This window comes from Mauremys reevesii, linkage group 2 (genome assembly GCF_016161935.1).
Source record: "Mauremys reevesii isolate NIE-2019 linkage group 2, ASM1616193v1, whole genome shotgun sequence".
Classification (NCBI taxonomy): domain Eukaryota; kingdom Metazoa; phylum Chordata; order Testudines; family Geoemydidae; genus Mauremys; species Mauremys reevesii.
The window spans coordinates 88,844,270-88,862,730 of NC_052624.1; the positions used below are offsets into that span (position 1 = coordinate 88,844,270).

The 18,461-nt window shown below is 44.1% G+C and overlaps 1 protein-coding gene across 1 annotated transcript in view; it reads left to right on the forward strand.

The window, feature by feature from the left end:
- Window positions 1-18,461, forward strand: part of BMPER (BMP binding endothelial regulator) — a 215,892-nt gene that overhangs the window by 191,885 nt on the left and 5,546 nt on the right. Inside the window, exon 14 of the mRNA XM_039527768.1 lies at window positions 7,327-7,457. Coding sequence (XP_039383702.1) covers window positions 7,327-7,457 — 131 coding nt within the window. The remainder of the gene's footprint in view (window positions 1-7,326; window positions 7,458-18,461) is intronic.

Here is an 18,461-nt window from a genome sequence, read left to right on the forward strand (position 1 = left end):
GATGTGCTGGCTAGCGAGTTGCTTTGCCATACCCCAGTTGCTTGATTTAAGGCTGGTTTACACTGTTCTGCAGTGTTGGAGCTGCCCAGATGGGATAAAGATCTGGCACTCTAGTCTTGAAAGAAATGACAGATGAAAAATGACTAATCTTTAGCGTACTAGGCAGTTCTGTTCCCTAGGCAGGTGTTTTGAATGTATTCAGAATGATCTAATGACTTCTGTATTTCGATCAGGCTCCAACTTTACCTTTCCCGTGAGTTATTTGCTGCTCTGGTGTTAGTGTCAGTATCTTCCTGAAAGAGACTCAAGAAATAAGCGTCTCCAGCGCCAAATACCAAGCTTCAGACTTGAGTAATTGTCATTCCCCCCCACATACACACCCAAAAAGGAAAAGGGAAAAACCACACATACACACACAGTTTACACAAATAAAAGAGAAAGAGTGACCATTTCTATTATATTTTGGGGTGTGGCATCCTCTTCCCTTCTGAGGTTCCTTCTATACAAATTTAATTTAATAAATTAATTTAATAATAAAAAAATAATTTAATTTAAAAAAATTAATTTAAAAATTAAAGTACTTGGGAACAACAAATAATGAAAACCCTTAGAGGCCTTTGTTTAAAACAAAAACAAAACCCACCAAACCCTTATAACAGTTCAAAAACAATGTTGATGTTGGTAGAAACCATTTTCTTTTCTTTTTTTCCTTATGAGATAAGAAAAATTAGGTCTCATTGTGGATCAGGGAAAAAAACTCCTGAATCTTGCTGCTGAACTGTGAGCATTGAAATGTAATTAAGGCAGATTTACTTGCTTGGCTGCCATATAGACTTTGGATGTCTTCACTGCTGGTGTTAAATTAGGTGAGACAGCCACTAAATCTTGGATTTTTGCAATCCAGTAAATGGAGTTCTCCCAAGACAACTATCTCACAGGATGCTAGGCTTGCTGAATGATCCTTGTCTTTGAAATGGTGGCTCTTCGAATAGTCTTCTCAATTTATAAATGTGCGGGTGATCCCATTTTCCACCTGTCTAACTGAGGTGTGGGTTAGATTATGGAAGGCTACACACAGTAAAGGAAATGTAGTGTTTAAAATTTAGGCCTTCAAGATGGCTGGTATCTGTTTTTAAATCCAAAATGTTCATGTCTTTTAACTTGACTTTTATGTTGCCTTTCATCTATGTCATTGTTTGGAGGTTCTGATATGTTTTCATATGTGCTACACCATATCAGTGTTGTGAAAGGAAAGGAGCAAAATATTAAATGCAAAAGATATTCTCTCCTAGTGATTTTTTTTGACTGCTTGTTCCCTGTGAAGTAAAGGGAACTGCAGATGTTCAGTGAAAAACACCAAACATCTGCAATTTCAATACTGCCCAGCATTGTAAGAGGCCGCAGCAATCACTGCGCTGTACTTCTGTTCTTTTCTTTTTTAATAGTACATTTAGCATAGGACTCATTTCTCTGCCCTCTTTGGGACTTGGACACTTTCCATGGTTTAATGTGAAAAAGGCCTTTAGCTGAAGGAGTGCACTCCTCTGGTTTGCTTTGAAGATGTGGGAGCAATGTGGGCTGTCTAATGCAAGGGTGTAGCCAACAGCTGCCGGATGCCTTCACTTTCATGGATTTCCCCTTGCAACAGTTTGTGATTATACACACCCTATTAGCACCATCTCTCTCTCTCTCTGTCTCTCACACACATGCATGCACACACAGACACACACAAAATATATGGCATCAAAAGGAATCCAGTTTGAGATATTTGTCCCCAGCAAAAGAGTAAACAACTGGCTGCTCTAGGCCAGTGATTTGAAAAGGGCCCCAGTTTACTCTGAAGTATCCTCAATATAGGAAGTTAAGGCAGAAAAGAAAAGAGTTTAGGTCCTGGATGAACCCACTTCTTCCTCAGCCTGAACAAAATGCAAGCAGATTTGAAGTCCTGTTCTCTATTCATTCTGGGCTCTATTTAGTCTTTCTCTTGCCCTGTATAATACCACTTCTGTACTTGATAGACTTAAAGATGCATTCCACTGCAATCTCAGCTGTAGTAGGCAAGAGAAGGGGTGTATTTTCTAAATTGATCAGTCCTGCTTCAGCCATGGGCACCAGTCCATTATATACATAAGCCCACAAACTAGTTAATCTCTCCTTGTTATCAAGAAGGTTCCTTTCTGAAGAACAGCACACCCAGACTGAAGTCAGAGAACACTGCAGGTTACACCGAAGGTTATAGGAACAGAATGAGGAGTTTGACCTCCCTATTTGAATTCAGGATTGTTCTGACACTTACAGAGATCATCCTCATGATTTTGGACACATTTCTTGCAAATCACACAAGTGCCCGGTGGTTTGACAATAGGTTTTGTATGTATCCAAAAGTAAACTAATTACATCAATTCACATAAGGGCAGTGTGCCTGCTCTTTCAATCAGTGTGTGTCTCTGAAGCACCTGTAGTGTCATCAGGGAGATGTTTCCTCACCCCATGTTGTGCAGTTTTTGATCCCTGTGCAGGATTTTGTCCTACTGCTAAAGGTGGTGAAACTGAGGAGCCGGGGGCAGGGGAAGATATATGTTTAAAACCCTAATGTGTCTTTAAAATCAGTTTAATCTAATTTAGGCCCACAAATGCTAAAATGCCTTTATCATAATCATTTTTTTTATCGCATGGTGTCACTACAGCGCAGAGTTAAGGCTGTTTTGGTTGCCTTACCTCACTTCCTTACCTAATACATTTGGATTTTTTTTTTAAGTGTAACCTTAACTCTGAATTTCCTGGGCTTGGTTAGGGGAACGTTACAATATGTCTGTAATGTTTTTATCTTAGGTTATTTATATATACTCTCAGGGCTGGGCCAGGGGCAGGCAATCATGGCCATCAGCCTGGGTGCCAACTTCTAGCCATACTGCTGTGCCACTTGGGTGTGTGGTACATGTGGTACATTTTTTGCTCTACTGATTGACTGGTCTTCTTTAATTTATTTATTTAGACTTGATTGCTCTAGTGGAATAGGGGAGGGACACCAAAAAGATTTTCTGCCCTGGTCGGCAAAATGTCTTGGACTGTTTCTGTATACCCTCAGTCTTAACTCTAATTAAACAAAAGTTTTTATCTTGGAATAGAATTGGAACACTTCAGAGGATAGCAAAGTCAAAATGTTCCATTATTAGAGAATATACTATCATAAGAAAATGGTGTTTCTTTGGGTGAAACTGGGCTTCAGTTGTAGGGCATGTACACTCCCTACGCCTCCAGATACATATCTATAGCTACCTGTTTATTAGTGTCTCCTAATTTATTTGACAGAATCAGAGGAGATACAAAGAGGGGATGGGGGTGGTGAGCAGAACTTTGAAATTAGCTATTCACTGGAGTGCAGGAAATAGCTCAGCAGAAAAATTGAAAAAAAGAAAACAAAAAACAGTACCTACATCACAAAAAAAATTTTTTTTACACTGATCACCATTAGAACTTGTAAATTGCACTTAAGAATCTACCATTTTTTTTCTGGGCAGGGAGTGGAGGTATGCTACTTGTGTGGCAGGGGAAGTTTCAATAACTAAAACAAACAAAACCACAAACTCCCAATGGGAATCTAATAAGGTTGAAATTAAGGATTTTACTGACAAATAAGAAAAACATTTTTTTTAAAACTGACCCAGAGTACTTACCCTATTTTCTCTCAATCATTCGGCCCTCAGCAAACAAGCATCTTTTGCCTGAGGAAGTTCTCCCAAAAAGCTGCCCTTTCAATCACACAAAGGGATTGCCTGGAGTTCCCATCTTGGACCACGAGAGGGAAGCAGCGACTGTATTTTGCTATCTAATGTATCAAATACTTTCTCGCTTGTAGCTTCAGAAGTGATTTTTGTAAACAATTTTAATATTAATTTATTAATTTTGTTAATAAAGAATCTCATTAGAAAAAAGTGTCTCTATTTTGATGATAGATGAATATTTACTTTTATACAGTTTTGTTTACTTTTAGTTTTGTTAAATAAGTAGAAAAATTATCAAGAGTAATAATTAATTAATTAAAGCAACAAGAAGACACCTACCCCTTGGTGCTGGGCCCTGCGTGATTGTACCTCAGCCAAACCAGAGGATTGGGCCCATCAGCTATTCTCAGGATTATACAACTCATGGAAATAGAAATAACTTGAAGCCAAAAAGAATGGAGTAAATTAGAGAACTGTTCATTCTGATGCTGGTGTGTTATCTTTCTTAGGGAATATTTAATGCTACCCATACCAGGCTTGATCCTTATCCAGGCAGAAAGGAATGGCTAAGAACTAGAGCTGTTTGGATCTGGATCCAAATTAGTCCAAGGTCTATGGATGTTTGAAACTGGAGTTTTGGGTTTGGCTCTTCTAGACACATTAAGTTTTGTGCCTGGAGACTTATCTTTAACTTAAGGCAACTGATCTGGCTTGGTGTTGGAACTGGCATTCATCTCTGTGGCCAGAAACTCTCACAGCAGGAAGCTCTGTGATTTTTTTGTGTTCTCAAAACCAGATGAAGTGACTAAAATGTTACATTTTATAAGTCCCAAGATGGGAACTCAGCAGGCAAACAGCCAGCCTCCCATAAGCAAGCATGATCCCACCTCCCCCACTCCCCAACACCTTGGATACCAATAATAATTGTATGAAGAATTATACATAATAGTAAAAGTTGATAAGGCAAGGTTAGTTGAGGATAACAGGATGCCTAGGAGAGAATAAAACTATCTTGATATCTTAATTGGTCTGCAGGGAATACAACAGACTCTTTGCAACAGTAATTTCCCGTGATAGCACGTCAGGAATCTGCTTTGTGAAATGAGGTACATTGGTTGCCGTGTGTTCGGTTTTCGAATGGAAAGTCTGGTCAAAAGGGGATCTGTGCAGTTCCAGTCAGATGCACTGACCAGATACCAAAAGTCTGGTTACCGCGGGTGGGGAGGGAGGTGCAGGGTCATCAACCCACAACAGCCCCTGCTCAGCCAGGGCCACTTCCAACCTGCATCTTGTGGGTGGGCAGGCTCCGCTTCAGGGGCTGCATCTCCCGACCCAGCCCTGGAGCAGAGGGAGCTCAGCTGGTGAGGGAGACGAGGGAGGTGGAGAGGATCAAGCCACAAGGAAGGGGGAGAGGGAAGCAGCATGTGACAGAGATGGGGAGAGAGCAGTGGGCAGGGGTGTGGCTTTAGGGAGAGGCAGAGGGAGGTTCCTGAGCCACTGCTGTAGTGTCCAGTTTTCAGATATTAGAAAGTTGGCAAGCCTAGATATATACCTCCTAAATGATATGAGGAATATGGAACCACTTATGTTCGGTAACAGAGCCTGATGCATTCAGAGCACTGCTTTCGGATGTCAATGAAGATTTGCAGGCCTGCTGTGGTAGGACAATACTCATCAAGGGGAACTTGTTCAGTGAATCATATGTAAGGCTGCGAGTCTGTCATGGAGGACACGGAAGTCACGGATTCTGTGACCTCCATGACTTCTGCAGCGGCTGGTGCTGGCCCAGGGGTTGCCAGAAGCAGCAGTGGGAGGGGGCTCAGGGCTAGGGAAGGGGTTTGGGAGCACGGGGAGGGTGCTTACCTGGGGAGGGGGGCCACCCTGCAACTCCTAGGAGGCGGAGGGGTGGGGGGGTCTCCATGCCACACGCTGCCCATGTGCGCAGGCCCTGCCCCCGCAGCTCCCATTGGCTGCAGTTCCCAGTTAATGGAAGTTGTGGCAGCCGGTGCTTGTGGGGGGAGCAGCGGAGGAGCCCCTGCCCTGGCCCGTGCCTCCATCATCTAGTAGCTGCAGGGACAGAGCCAGTAGGACGCCCCACCAGCCCCTCCCCCAGTACCAGCAGGGGTCCCGGGTCACCTCCCCCAGCACCTGCAGCACCCCCGGACCGCCCACCCCTGAGCAATCCTGCCCAAGTTTTAGACACGGTGGGTATTTTTAGTAAAAGTCATAGACAGGTCACGGGCCTGTGAATTTTTGTTTACGGCCTGTGACCTGTCCATGAGTTTTACTAAAAATACCCGTGACTAAAATGTAGCTTTAATCATACGTGAACAAAATAGGAGATGAATGTGAATACTAAAACGGGAAAATATTTTCAGAAAGCTGAGCACTACCACAGGCTCCCACTGACTTCACTGAGAGTTATGGATGCTCAGCACCTCTGAAAATCCGTTCCTTAATGTTTCCAGCACACTTCAACAATTTAAAGCATACACAAACAGCAAACTTTGCAAATCCATTGCCTCTTATCAGTTCTCGTATTTTCAGCTTGTGCCAAATTGACACGTTCTAGATGAGCTAATTTTGTATACAAACATGTGCAGTAGCAGATTTACTTACTGCTGTGTTTTATGATTATTCAGTGAAGTAAGATGGTTAAATTGAGAGCTGAATGAATAATTGGTTCTTGGGGAGTTTGTGGCTTTTTGTTTTTGGTTGGTTGTTTGTTTTTTTTCGTGTTTTGTTAGGGTTTGGTGGCCGACCTGAAAAATCCAGAAAAAAAAATTGATTTGTTTCAAGCCAAAACTAACATTTTCCAATTTTTCTCACTGGAACATTTTTGAGATGCTTGTACATGTAAATCTCTTTAAAAACCAACTCTAGCTAAATTTCAAAACAAAACATTTCAAAATGAAAAATAAAAAAAGTCAAAATTAAATATTTTAACATTTTTCAAAAATTTTAATTTTAATTTATTTGGCCAAAAATATTTGCCAAATTTGAGCCAAATTAATGAATAGCTTTTGTCGTCCCATAATTGCATTTTTCAGTGACTTTCCTATTCCACTGAAAATTTTTGCTACGCTCTAGTTGTATCGTGAACCCTGAGGACTTCATAGCATAGTAACTGCGTGTCTTCATTGCGCCTTATAACACTCTTAAATCCGGGAATTAATCTTAAATGTTGTTGCAATAGATGTTCTTCAGGAAAGCCAAGATGGAGCCTTTATTAAGACAAAATTGTATTTGCTACAAATTGTCTTTGTCTTGCTCCATAACTGCAGCGTACAACCTTTGATCCTCATTGCATGGCAGTTCTTGACTCTCATGTTCTGGGCTCTCTACTTTGATATGACTTCGTGGTAGGACCTTGATGTAATTGGGAGCGCTGAGCATATAGAACAGAATATAGCAGAACTGCAGAGGATAGACCCTCTATGTGGATTTGGGAGTAAAAAGTGTTCAATGTGTTTGCGATTTCTCCAGCACAGGTTATTGCAGCATTAAACTGTATATGATTACATAAAAAAAAAAATTCCAGACTTCGAGGGCTCTTTGTCAAAACTTTTATTTCTTGTTTGTTTCTGCTGTTTTTTTTCAGGTCCTGTGTAACAGATATGTGTGAGTGTCCAGTTCATAAAAATTGCTACTGTGAGTCATTCCTTGCCTATGCCCGAACCTGTCAGAGAGAAGGGGTGAAAGTCCAATGGAAACCTGAGCAGCACTGTGCAGGTAAGGATACTCTGAGTGCTTTGTTGCAATTTAATGCACAGTCTGAAGGAAAGAACCTTGCAATTTTTTATATCGTTATAATGCTGGAGGGAAAAAATAGACATCAATAAATGGCTAGGCTGGAATTTGATAAGCAGCCAGCCTACATTCTGAACTATAGGTGTGTGTCTATAAAATATACATAATCACCCACCCACACTCACACCCACCCACCCACACACACACGTAAGGTATGTTATAGGTATATTGAGAGAGAGAATGCCAAGCTGTGGTGGAAATATATAGTGTTCATGTGCATTAATTTTGGTCACTGAGGCAAAGTTCCTATGTGATTTGCACTGCTTTAATGGCAAGTAATTATTTCCACAGAGAAGAGAAGGTTACTTCCTGTAACTGGAGGTTCTTTGAGATGTGTGATCCCTATCTGTTTTCCACATGTGGGTGCACATGCCTGCTATGTGCCTGAATCCGGAAGTGTTTCTTAACAGTGTCCGTTGACCCGCACGTGTGTTGTGTGTCTCCTCAGCTGAGGATATAAGAGGTTGTGCAGATTGACACCTCTCCAGTCTCCCTCATACTGTAATGGAATGCAGTCCTCAGTGGAGGAGATGGAGGGCAGGTAGTGGAATACAGATAGGGACCACACATCTGGAAGAACCTCCAGTTACAGGTAGATAACCTCTTCTTCTTTTTTGACTGATGGTCTCTATGTGTATTCCACACGCGGGTGGCTCGAGGATTCCAATGGATGTGTGGTCTGCAGTACAGCCTGGCCCATGGGATGTGTCTTGCTGCTGCTCATGTGATGGTATAGTGTGTCATGAATATGTGGACGGAGCACCACGTTGCTGCATGAGAAATGTCTTGCCAGGATATGTCCACCAGTGAGGCTGATGTTGTGGCCTGTGCTTGTGTAGAGTGCGCCATGACTCTATCAGATGGGGGTATGTTGGATTAGTTGTAGCTAGGGCTGTCAAACGATTAAAAAAATTAATTGTGATTAATCAAATGATTAATCACGCTGTTAATAATAGAATACCATTTCTTCAAATATTTTTGGATGTTTTCTACATTTTCAAATATATTGATTTTGATTACAACACAGAATACAAAGTGTACAGTGCTCACTTTATTTTTTATTACAAGTATTTGCACTGTAAAGAAACCAAAAGAAATAGTATATTTCAATTCACCTGCTACAAATACTGTAGTGCAATCTCTTTATCATGAAAGTTGAATTTACAAATGTAGAATTATGTACAAAAAGCTGCATTCAAAAATAAAACAATGTAAAATTTTAGAGCCTGTTAGTCCACTCAGTCCTACTTCTTCTTCAGCCAATTGCTCAGACAAACAAGTTTGTTTACGTTTGCAGGACATAGTGATGCCTGCTTCTTGTTTACAATGTTGCTTAAACTGCAGCAAGGGAGGTTTAGGTTGGACATTAGGAAAAACTTCCTAACTGTCAGGGTGCTTAAGCACTGGAATAAATTGCCTAGGGAAGTTGTGGAATCTCCATCATTGGAGATTTTTAATAGCAGGCTGGACAAACACCTGTCAGGATTGGGCTAGATAATACTTAGTCCTGCCACGAGTGCAGGGATTGGACTAGATGACTTCTTAAGGTTCCTTCCAGTTCTATGATTCTAATGTCACCTGAAAGTGAGAACAGGCGTTCTCATGGCACCATTGTAACAGGCATTACAAGATATTTGCGTGCCAGATGTGCTAAAGATTCATATGTCCCTTCATGCTTCAACCACCATTCCAGGGGACATGCGTCCATGCTGATGATGGGTTCTGCTCGATAACAATCCAAAGCAGTGCAGACCGACGCATGTTCATTTTCATTATCTGAGTCAGAGGCCACCAGCAGAAGGTTGATTTTCTTTCTGGTGGTTCAGGTTCTGTAGTTTCTGCATCAAAGTGTTGCTCTTTTAAGACTTCTAAAAGCATTCTCCACACCTCGTCCCTCTCAGATTTTGGAAGGCACTTCAGATTCTTAAACCTTGGGTTGAGTGCTGTAGTTATCTTTAGAAATCTCACATTGGTACCTTCTTTGCATTTTGTCAAATCTGCAGAGAAAGTGTTCTTAAAATGAACAACGTGCTGAGTCATCATCTGAGACTGCTATAACATGAAATATATGGCGGAATGTGGGTAAAACAGAGCAGGAGACATACAATTCTCCCCCAAGGAGTTCAGTCCCAAATTTAATTAATGCATTATTTTTTTAACAAGCATCATCAACATGGACGCATGTCCTCTGGAATGGTGGCTGAAGGATGAAGGGACATGCAAATGTTTAGCATATCTGGCACGTAAATATCTTGCAATCCCAGCTACAAAAGTGCTATGCAAATGCCTGTTCTCTCTTTCTGGTGACATTGTACATAAGAAGAGGACAGTATTATCTCCTATAAATGTAAACAAACTTGTTTGTCTTAGCGATTGGCTGAATAAGAAGTGGGACTGAGTGGACTTATAGGCTCTGAAGTTTTACTTTGTTTTGGTTTTGAGTGCAGTTATGTAACAAAAAAATCTACATTTGTAAGTTGCACTTTCACGACAAAGAGATTGCACTACAGTACTTGTATGAGGTGAATTGAAAAATACTATTTCTTTTGTTTATCATTTTTACAGTCCAAATATTTGTAATAAAAAATAATATACACTTTGGTTTCAATTATAACACAGAATACTATATATGAAAATGTAGAAAAACATCCAAAATATTTAATAAATTTAAATTGATATTCTATTGTTTAACAGTGCGATTAAAACCACGATTAATCGCGATTCATTTTTTAAATTGCAATTAATTTTTTGAGTTAATCGCGTGAGTTAATGGTGATTAATCAACAACCCTAGTTGTAGAATTCACGGATGTACCTGAGACCCATTTGGAAATGCATTAGGATGAAAGGGCTTGACCTCTGGACCATTCATGATGACCACAAATAGTTTCAGTGATGTGCAAAAGGGTTGAATCTTGTGGAAGTAGAACACCAGTGCATGATGGACATGGAGGGAGTGCAAGGCTCTGTCAGTAGGGGGAGGTGGGTGGAAAACTAACAGGTGTATGCACTGATTTAGGTGGAATTCAGACACCACTTTTGGGAGGAATTTAAGGGGCAGCCATAAGGCCACCTTGTCCTTGTGGAATATTGTGTAGTGGGAGTCTGCCATCATAGCTGTGACTTCACTGACTCGTCTGGGTGAAGTAATGGCTACTAAGAAAGTCACTTTCATCGAGAGCTGGGAGAATGTGCATGCTGCTAGCGGCTCAAAGGGTGGCTTTGTGAGGGCAGAGAGAACAAGATTATGATCCCATGGTTGCATGGGCTTCAGTACCATTTCATGAAACTGATAGTGGTGGGATGGAGCTGTCCATAAGAGGAAGAAAGGCTGCATTCTAATAGAGTTGAGGTCCAGGTTCGACATCTTGAGGGTGAGGAGATAGTTGAGAACAAGTGGACTAGACACCGTGCTCAGTGAGTGGTGGTGGTGGCAGTGGGCCCATGCTGTGAAGCGTCTCCATTTAGCTCAGTAGTAGGCTCTGGTGGATTCTCTGCTGCTTTGGGTAAAGACTTGTCAAACCGAGGTAGAACATGCACCATCTATGCTTGACACCCATCCAAATACCTGGGTGTGAGGTGAAGAGGGCCAGGATTGGGATGACAGAGTCTCCCCCAATCTTGTGTGAACAGATCTGGGAGTGTGCAGAGGTGGAATGGTGTGCAGGCAGACAGTGTGAGGAAGTCTGTGAACCAGAACTGACAGGGCCAGATTGGGGCTATGAATATAATGGTGGTTCTGTCCTGGTGAATCTTTCATAGCACCTGTGGCAGGAGGGGAATGGAGGGAAAGGTGTAGCAGAGGTTGCCAGTCCAGGGGAGAAGGAGAGCATCGCTCTGATAGTCCTCCTCTAAAGCACCTCTGGAGCAATAGAGGGGCAGCTTTTGGTTCTTGTGAGTAGCAAAGAAATTGGGGAATGCCCCACTTCGCGAAGAGGTACAGGAGTGTGGTGTCATGTAGCTCTCACTTGTGATTGAGGTACAGAATCCCGCTGAGCACATCGGCCAGGGAATTCTTGGTGTCCCATAGGTACGTGGCTTGAAGCGTCCCGTGGTTCTTGATGCACTCTCCCTGTGTCCCTGCAGCCTGGGGGAAGGAGGAAGCAGCAGAGTAGCTGGCTGCCGGCTGAGCTCCTCACCCACCATGTGGGGCTGCTTTGCCTTCTCTGCTGCTGCAGTCCCAGGGCTGCTGCCTGCTTTGCAGACCATCTGCCAAGATGAGTCAGGGTTTGGAGGCAAAGGCAATGTGTGGGACTCCAGCAGCAGAGAAGGCGAAGCAGCCCCATGTGGTGGGGGAGGAGCTCAGCCGGCAGCCAGCACCTAACACAATGGGGTCCTGGTCCATGACTGAGACTCCCAGGTGCTATGATAATACAGCCAGCCACCCTGCTGCTTCCTCCCTCCCTAGGCTGAACACCTCTGGGCTGTGGGAGGCATCGTCAAAACTGAGGTGTGTTCTGCTGCTGGAAGAGGGTCGAGGAGGTGGTTGTGAAAGAGGCAGGGATGCAAGGCCACTGTGATCGGTGTCTTTGATATGGGGGCTCCTGCTGCCAGTAGTGGTAGGCGAGGTAGGGAGTGTATGAGCAGGGGAAGAAGATCATAGTGTGGCTCTGGAGTCCTTCAGCGAGTGGAGGGACTTATTCTGTCTTATTGTCAAACAGCTTGTGCTTGTCAAAAAGGAGGACCTCAATTGTATTTTGGACCTCCCCTGGGGAAGCTGGACGATTGTAGCCACGAGTCTCTTCACATAATGATTCCGGTCACTAGAGAGTGAGAGGATGCGCTGGCCACATCCACAGCTGCCTGAAGGCCCACATGGGGTGACCAGTTCCCTGTGTCCAGCAGTGCCTGGAATCACTGATGATACCCTGGTAGCAGCTTGTCCTTGAACTCTGGTAGCCTGTTGTAGTTGTTAAAGTCATACTTGGCTAGCAGAGCCTGGTAGCTGGCAATGCAGAATTGTAGTCCCACAGAAGAACTGACCTTCCTGCCCCAGCAGGTCCAGTCTCTTAGCTGCATTGTTCAGAGGAGTAGATTATTGTAGTTGCTGCCGTGCCAGTTCCACAGCCTCTTGGACAGCCATGGAGCTAGGGGGTGGATGAGTGAAAAGAAAATTGGCTGCTTTAGCAGGCACAAAATATCTTCTCTCCTCTCTGCCTGCTTAGATGTGGGGGCACATGAGGCAGGGGTGTGCCACATTGCTCGTGATGGCCTCACTAATGGGTAGGGCTACCCTAGGTGGCCCCTGAGGTTGGAAGAGGTCCAGGAGTTGATGTTGTGGGTCCTGAACCTCTTCCAACGGGATTCCTAGGTCTGTCACTACTCTCTGCAGCAAGTCCTGGTATTGGCGGCGGTGGTCCAGCAGAGAGTGGGAAGAGGATGATTGCCTCGTCCAGTGAGGAGGGTATTCCAGTTGGGACTAGCATAGCCGGTGGTACTAGTTCTATGTCTCCCTTTTCTTCGTACACTGACAGCACTGGTGGGTGTGCAGGGGATGGCCGATAGGATGCCTGAGATGGTGTCTGTGGTAGGGATCCCAGGGTCCCCTGTATGGCCAAAAGGAAGGGTGCCTCAGATGTGTTGGGCCCCATGGGAAGCGGTACCAGGCCTCTGTTGTTGGGTCATATGCCGGAGGGTAGGGTGTACATCTGGACTCTGACATGACATCGGGGAGAAGGAGGGTTTCGGTTCCGAGAACTCCTTGGACTCTGAATATGGTGCTGGCAAGGCGGGGACCATCAGTACCAGAGGGCTGCTGTGTGGCAGACATATGGGCTTTTCTTGGAACAGCAGAAGGGGTTCATACTTTGGGGGTGGGATGCCGTGGTTGAGCAGGGGGCTGAATAAGAGGGGAGACTGCAGGTAGGGGAGGATTAACTCTTCTGCCAACAGAAATGCTTCTGAGCATCCAGGGATCCATGGTGTACATGCAGAGATGCTGGAGGGTCCTGGCAATGCTTGGGTGCCTAGGTCACCGTCTGTACTATCACATCCCATTTGTACCTGGCCTGACCCTCCATGCGGGGAATCTTGGGTGCTGGTCCGGCCGGATCTGCGTGTGACATCTCACCAGACCTGGTACGTCTCGGGGAGGAAATGCTGTGCTTGGGAGCAGTCTGCAGTGGGGATCTGCTCTTGTGCCTGTGAGTGTTTTTCTTCTCTCCTGCTGGGACATGTGCGGTGCTTGGAGTGGCACTCACTGCTGGTGATGGCCACTGTACAGGGCTGTCTCTGGGGCCTGGATTGGGGTGCACCCTGGGTCTCATCGCTTCCTCCATCAGATATTTATGAAGGTGGAGCTTGTGGGCTTCCCGGGTCTAAGGCGGGAAGGATTTGCAAATGGTACAGCGAGCCGCCATGTGTACCTCGCTCAGGCAGTAGAGGCACCACTGGTGCTTGTCACTCACAGAGAAGGCGCGCGGGCAGGAAACGGCTTTTGAAGCCCGGAATCAGGGGCACAGTCCCTGGCGGGGGAAGTACAGGCCCCAGTCAGGGGAAAGAAGAACTACACACTAACGATACTAAATTATCTAACTAGCACTATAAAAACTATTCACAATGATTTACAACAAAGCAGAAGTGATTCACTCTCTTAGAAACTAAGAGCACGAAGGAACTGGGGGTTCCGACTCAGGCCACGTGGTGGTAAGAGGGAACTGGAGAGATGTTGACCCACATTACCTCTTATATCCTCGTCTGGGAGCATGAGAAGACGTACTATGCTCATGTGGGTCAATGGACACTGCTAAGAAACACTTCTGGACTCAGGTGCATGGTGTGACTGTGCACCTGTGTGTGGAAGACACACAGGGACCATCACTCGAAGCAGAATGGTGACATGTGGTCTTGGCCATTTTAAAGTGAGACAATATTTCCCTTGATTATGGCCCTTTTAATTCAGGTCACTGTATAACGGCATTAGATTATCTGAAAATTTATGTAAAGATTTATATAATCTTAGTCTTATAGTTAAGACTAATATTTAGTAATGGATATTTTTAGTAAAAGTCATGGACAGGTCACGGGCAGTTAACAAAAAATCATGGTCCATGACTTGTACTATATACCCCTGACTAAATCTTGGCTGTTCTGTGGCAGGGGGTGGCCGGTGGCACTGCAGGGCTGGGGTGGGGGTGGCAGCAGCGACGCACAGCCTGGGACCACTGCTGGGCCTGGGGTGTTGCAGCATGTGGCCTGGCATCCCCACTGGTGCTGGTGGTGGGCGACCCGGGACTGCCGCTGCTGCTGGAGGGGGGACGATGCGGGGTGTGTGTGTGTGTGTGTGTCCAAGAATGCCCCAGCAGCAGTGGGTGCGGTTGGCCCAGGGGCCTCTCGAGCTGCTCAGGTAGCCAGTCACGCCGGCTGCTGCAGAAGTTCTGGAGGTCCTTGAAAGTCACGGAATCTGTGATTTCTGCAACATCCGTAACAGACTCGCAGCCTTAATTATAGTTTAGAAAGATGAGTGGGATACTCTCTGCTGGTCAAAGAGCTGTTATTCTGCTCTCTATTCTGGTGATTGTGTGACTCAATGTCTACCCGCTCATCATAATTTTTTCTGTTTCCTGGAGGATACAATAGCAGGAAGGGGTGAATGATACAGATAAATATATGATTGCTCCTGAAATCTCTGATTATTCTTTACAAAGGAACAGAGCAATCCAGATGGAATGTCTCTATGTGAATGTACTGCTCCCTAAATGAAGCCCCAGAAAGCATTAATGGCATATGTTGTTTTAATCCATTGACACATCCATTAGCAGGTCAGACTGGAGCCTAAAGAAAACAGCCCTTGGCTTGTTTTCATGAGCTGCCTGGATTCTCTTTACTTTTTATTATTGCAGGACTGCCTAGGATCTCTAGTAATAGACCAGGACCCCACTGCAGTAGGCGCTGTCCAAACAGAACAGAAAGATGGCCTCTGCCCCAAAGAGTTTACAATTGCTCTGTCTCCTGTTTTATACTTAGAGTGGGGAGTATTAGGAAACAACAAAACAACATTAGTTGTCATGAGAGGCAATGGTTTCAGCACACCAGGGGCCTAACCTAACTTTTGCAATCGTAATGGCTAATGCTCTCTTGCGTTCCTTTGACACAAATGGGAAACTAATGCAGTCTTCCCTGGAACCATGAGCCTGTTGGAATGGCACTGTATCAGTGAAAGAGGCTCCTTTAATAAGGGGATGTCTATATTGATAGAACATTTTGCCTTTTTTTCTACCGTGTCATCAAAGATAAGAACTTTTCTAAGGACAAAACACCCCTTGAGACAATATTTTGCACAAGGAGTGTCCATAAATCCTCTACCAAGGCCTTGAAAGGCTATTAGTCAAGACAGACCCCTCTCCCCCCATTAAAATGGACATTTGTAGAAACTTCTCATCTCTGTGACATCCCCTCAAACACTAGCACCCTTTTTGTGCTTTTTTGGTTGAAAATCCTTGGGGATCGCCTCAGGAAAGTAGCATGTGTTTGACTAAGTTTCCACTTGATGCTCCATTCAGAATGTGAGACTAAAGTATAGGGGCTGGACTTTTCAAAGGGGGAGTGAGGCCATGTCTACGCATACAGTGCTGCAGTGGCGTAGCCGTCCCAATGCAGCTGTGCTGCTGCAGCACATCTGGGGAAGACAATCTACGAACACTTATGTTGGTGTAACTTATGTTGCCCCTTGAGCTACATAAATTATGCCTACGTAGGCTGTAGTGTAGACATAGCCTAAGGCACTTAAATCTCATTGGGATCTGGGCCTCCTTTGGGCCCATTAGCAAATCCTAGCCAGGGTTGAGACTGTTTTCAAAGCCAGCTAGGTGATTTGTACGTGCATCTTTCATTAATTGTACTGGAAGTTGTGTCTTTAAATTCCCTGGGCTTTGAAAATCTCAGTGCTGCCTCAGATTTGCAAAAGGACATAAGGGAGGCCCAACTCACAAAGGGCCTCTACAGTTCCTCCAAAGGGTACATCTTGTTCCCATGTACAAATATCCAGGGGCCAGCAGATACTCTGTATCTGATCATCGGACCTTTAGTTCAGCTCATGCTATCAATATCTGGATGGTGTCAGGGTGGCACATTCTATACAGCTGGACTGTGCAGGGAACTCATAAAAAATAAAGTGCCTCCTTACACTTATGGTAACAATAACCAGTATCTAGGTTTTAAGCTTTAACTGCCTTTTGTTCAAACCTATCATTACAATTATTTTGTCCTATTTAGGGATAAACATTTCTAGTTATGAAACAATATATATGTCATAAAATTTAGTAATCTGTGACTTTCATTTCCTGTTTGACATTTCATAGACAGCAGGATATTTGAAAGGCTCTTGTTCTAATGGGAATTGAGTGTACTTATTAATAAAGTCAGGTTTTAATTATTCTTTTGTGTGTTATAAAACACAGGCCTGGTGTGCTTGCCAATTCTTATACCCAGGGTGCTCAGGGATAAATAATATTCTTTAGAATACTTATGCTGTCTGGACTGTCAGCCAAATGTGATGCACAGGAGACTAAATATATGTCCTGTTCTCTACACACTTCCCCCCCCCCCCAACCAGAAGGTGGATCATCTAGCTACTCATTTCCTAAATGAATAACACATGTTCACTGCTGTTTAAGGCATACAGTGCACAGGTGATATAAGATGACACTAAAGAGAAGGGTGTGGAGAAGACATTAGCAAATGGGAGATTTGTTACAAAAAGATAAAAAGGAAGAAGCTGGGTTATGCTATGAAGGGCTTGGTGAGACCGGTGTGTAAACTGAGTAGGTTTGGAAGGGCAGGAAGGGATGTGTGGGAAGCAGATGAGTTAAGGGGAGAGTGAGAAGCTTTGAGGATGGATATGGGGAATAAGAAAGCGTATGAGGGGAAGAGAAAGGAGCTTGGAATGGTGAGACAAGGAGAGAAATAAGGGAAGGAGGTTTAAGAGGATAGAAAGAGAAGTGACAGGGCTGGTGAGGAAGTGACAGAGTGGGAAAAAGGAGGTGAGAGAGAGAGGCTGATGAAGACAGAGGAGAGGTGTTTATAGGGCTGAGGAAGGAAAAGAAACATCCTGGCTGAGGGGAATGCAAAGGTGTTTGGGCAATGGACCTTTAGCCTGTGGAGCTTGGAAGACATATGTAGAAGATGCAGTATGGTAAGGGGGAAGTAATTCCCTGTGAAGGGATGGCTGTGGCAATACTAAAGAAAAGGGAAGGCATGGTTTGGGCAATGACAAGGAGGGAGGTGCAGGTAGTAGAACTGAGAGAGCCACTTAATCCAGGGACTGGCTCTCAGGAGCTCTTGTCAGCTAAGTGATTTTCTCCTTTGATTCCTGAGTTGTTGAGGGTGATTCCAGATGTCATCATTTCCACTTATATGCTGGTTTCAACCAGCTGTTTTGCCCTCCTGGTTCCCTCTCATCAGCAGAATTTAAGTCTAAAGTGCACAATTTTTTTTTCAAATAATTTTGTCCCTGGTGGAATTTCTCCTAGATCTTACTCTAATGAGTTTCCTCTGTGTCTCTGTGAGAGAGGAAAGAGCTTCTATCTTTTTAATAAATATTTGATAGAAGTTGGAGCAGTTAGAAATACAGGCAAAACTGTATAATTAAAAGGCTCGTTCAGGTCCCCTCCCTTCCACTGGCAAGAATACTCCTGAAATGATGTACCCAAAGCAGCAAGTACCATGAATGAGCCCAGACTGGGCGTGCTAAAAAACACCAGGAAAGGGAAGGCTGGGCAACAGTAACAGAAAAAGCAGCACCCTGTAATCATTTGGAAATCCTAACTCAGAAAGTTCTGTAGACTTGAGAATGCAGAAAAGCAGCTAGAGGCTGACTTGAGAAAGGCGGCTGTTTGGGACTCTTATTAGACGTCAGACATTATCTTAATTAGATTTGTCAGTTATCAGTGAAAAACAAAGCAGTTCAAAAGTTCATATCTGATATCTG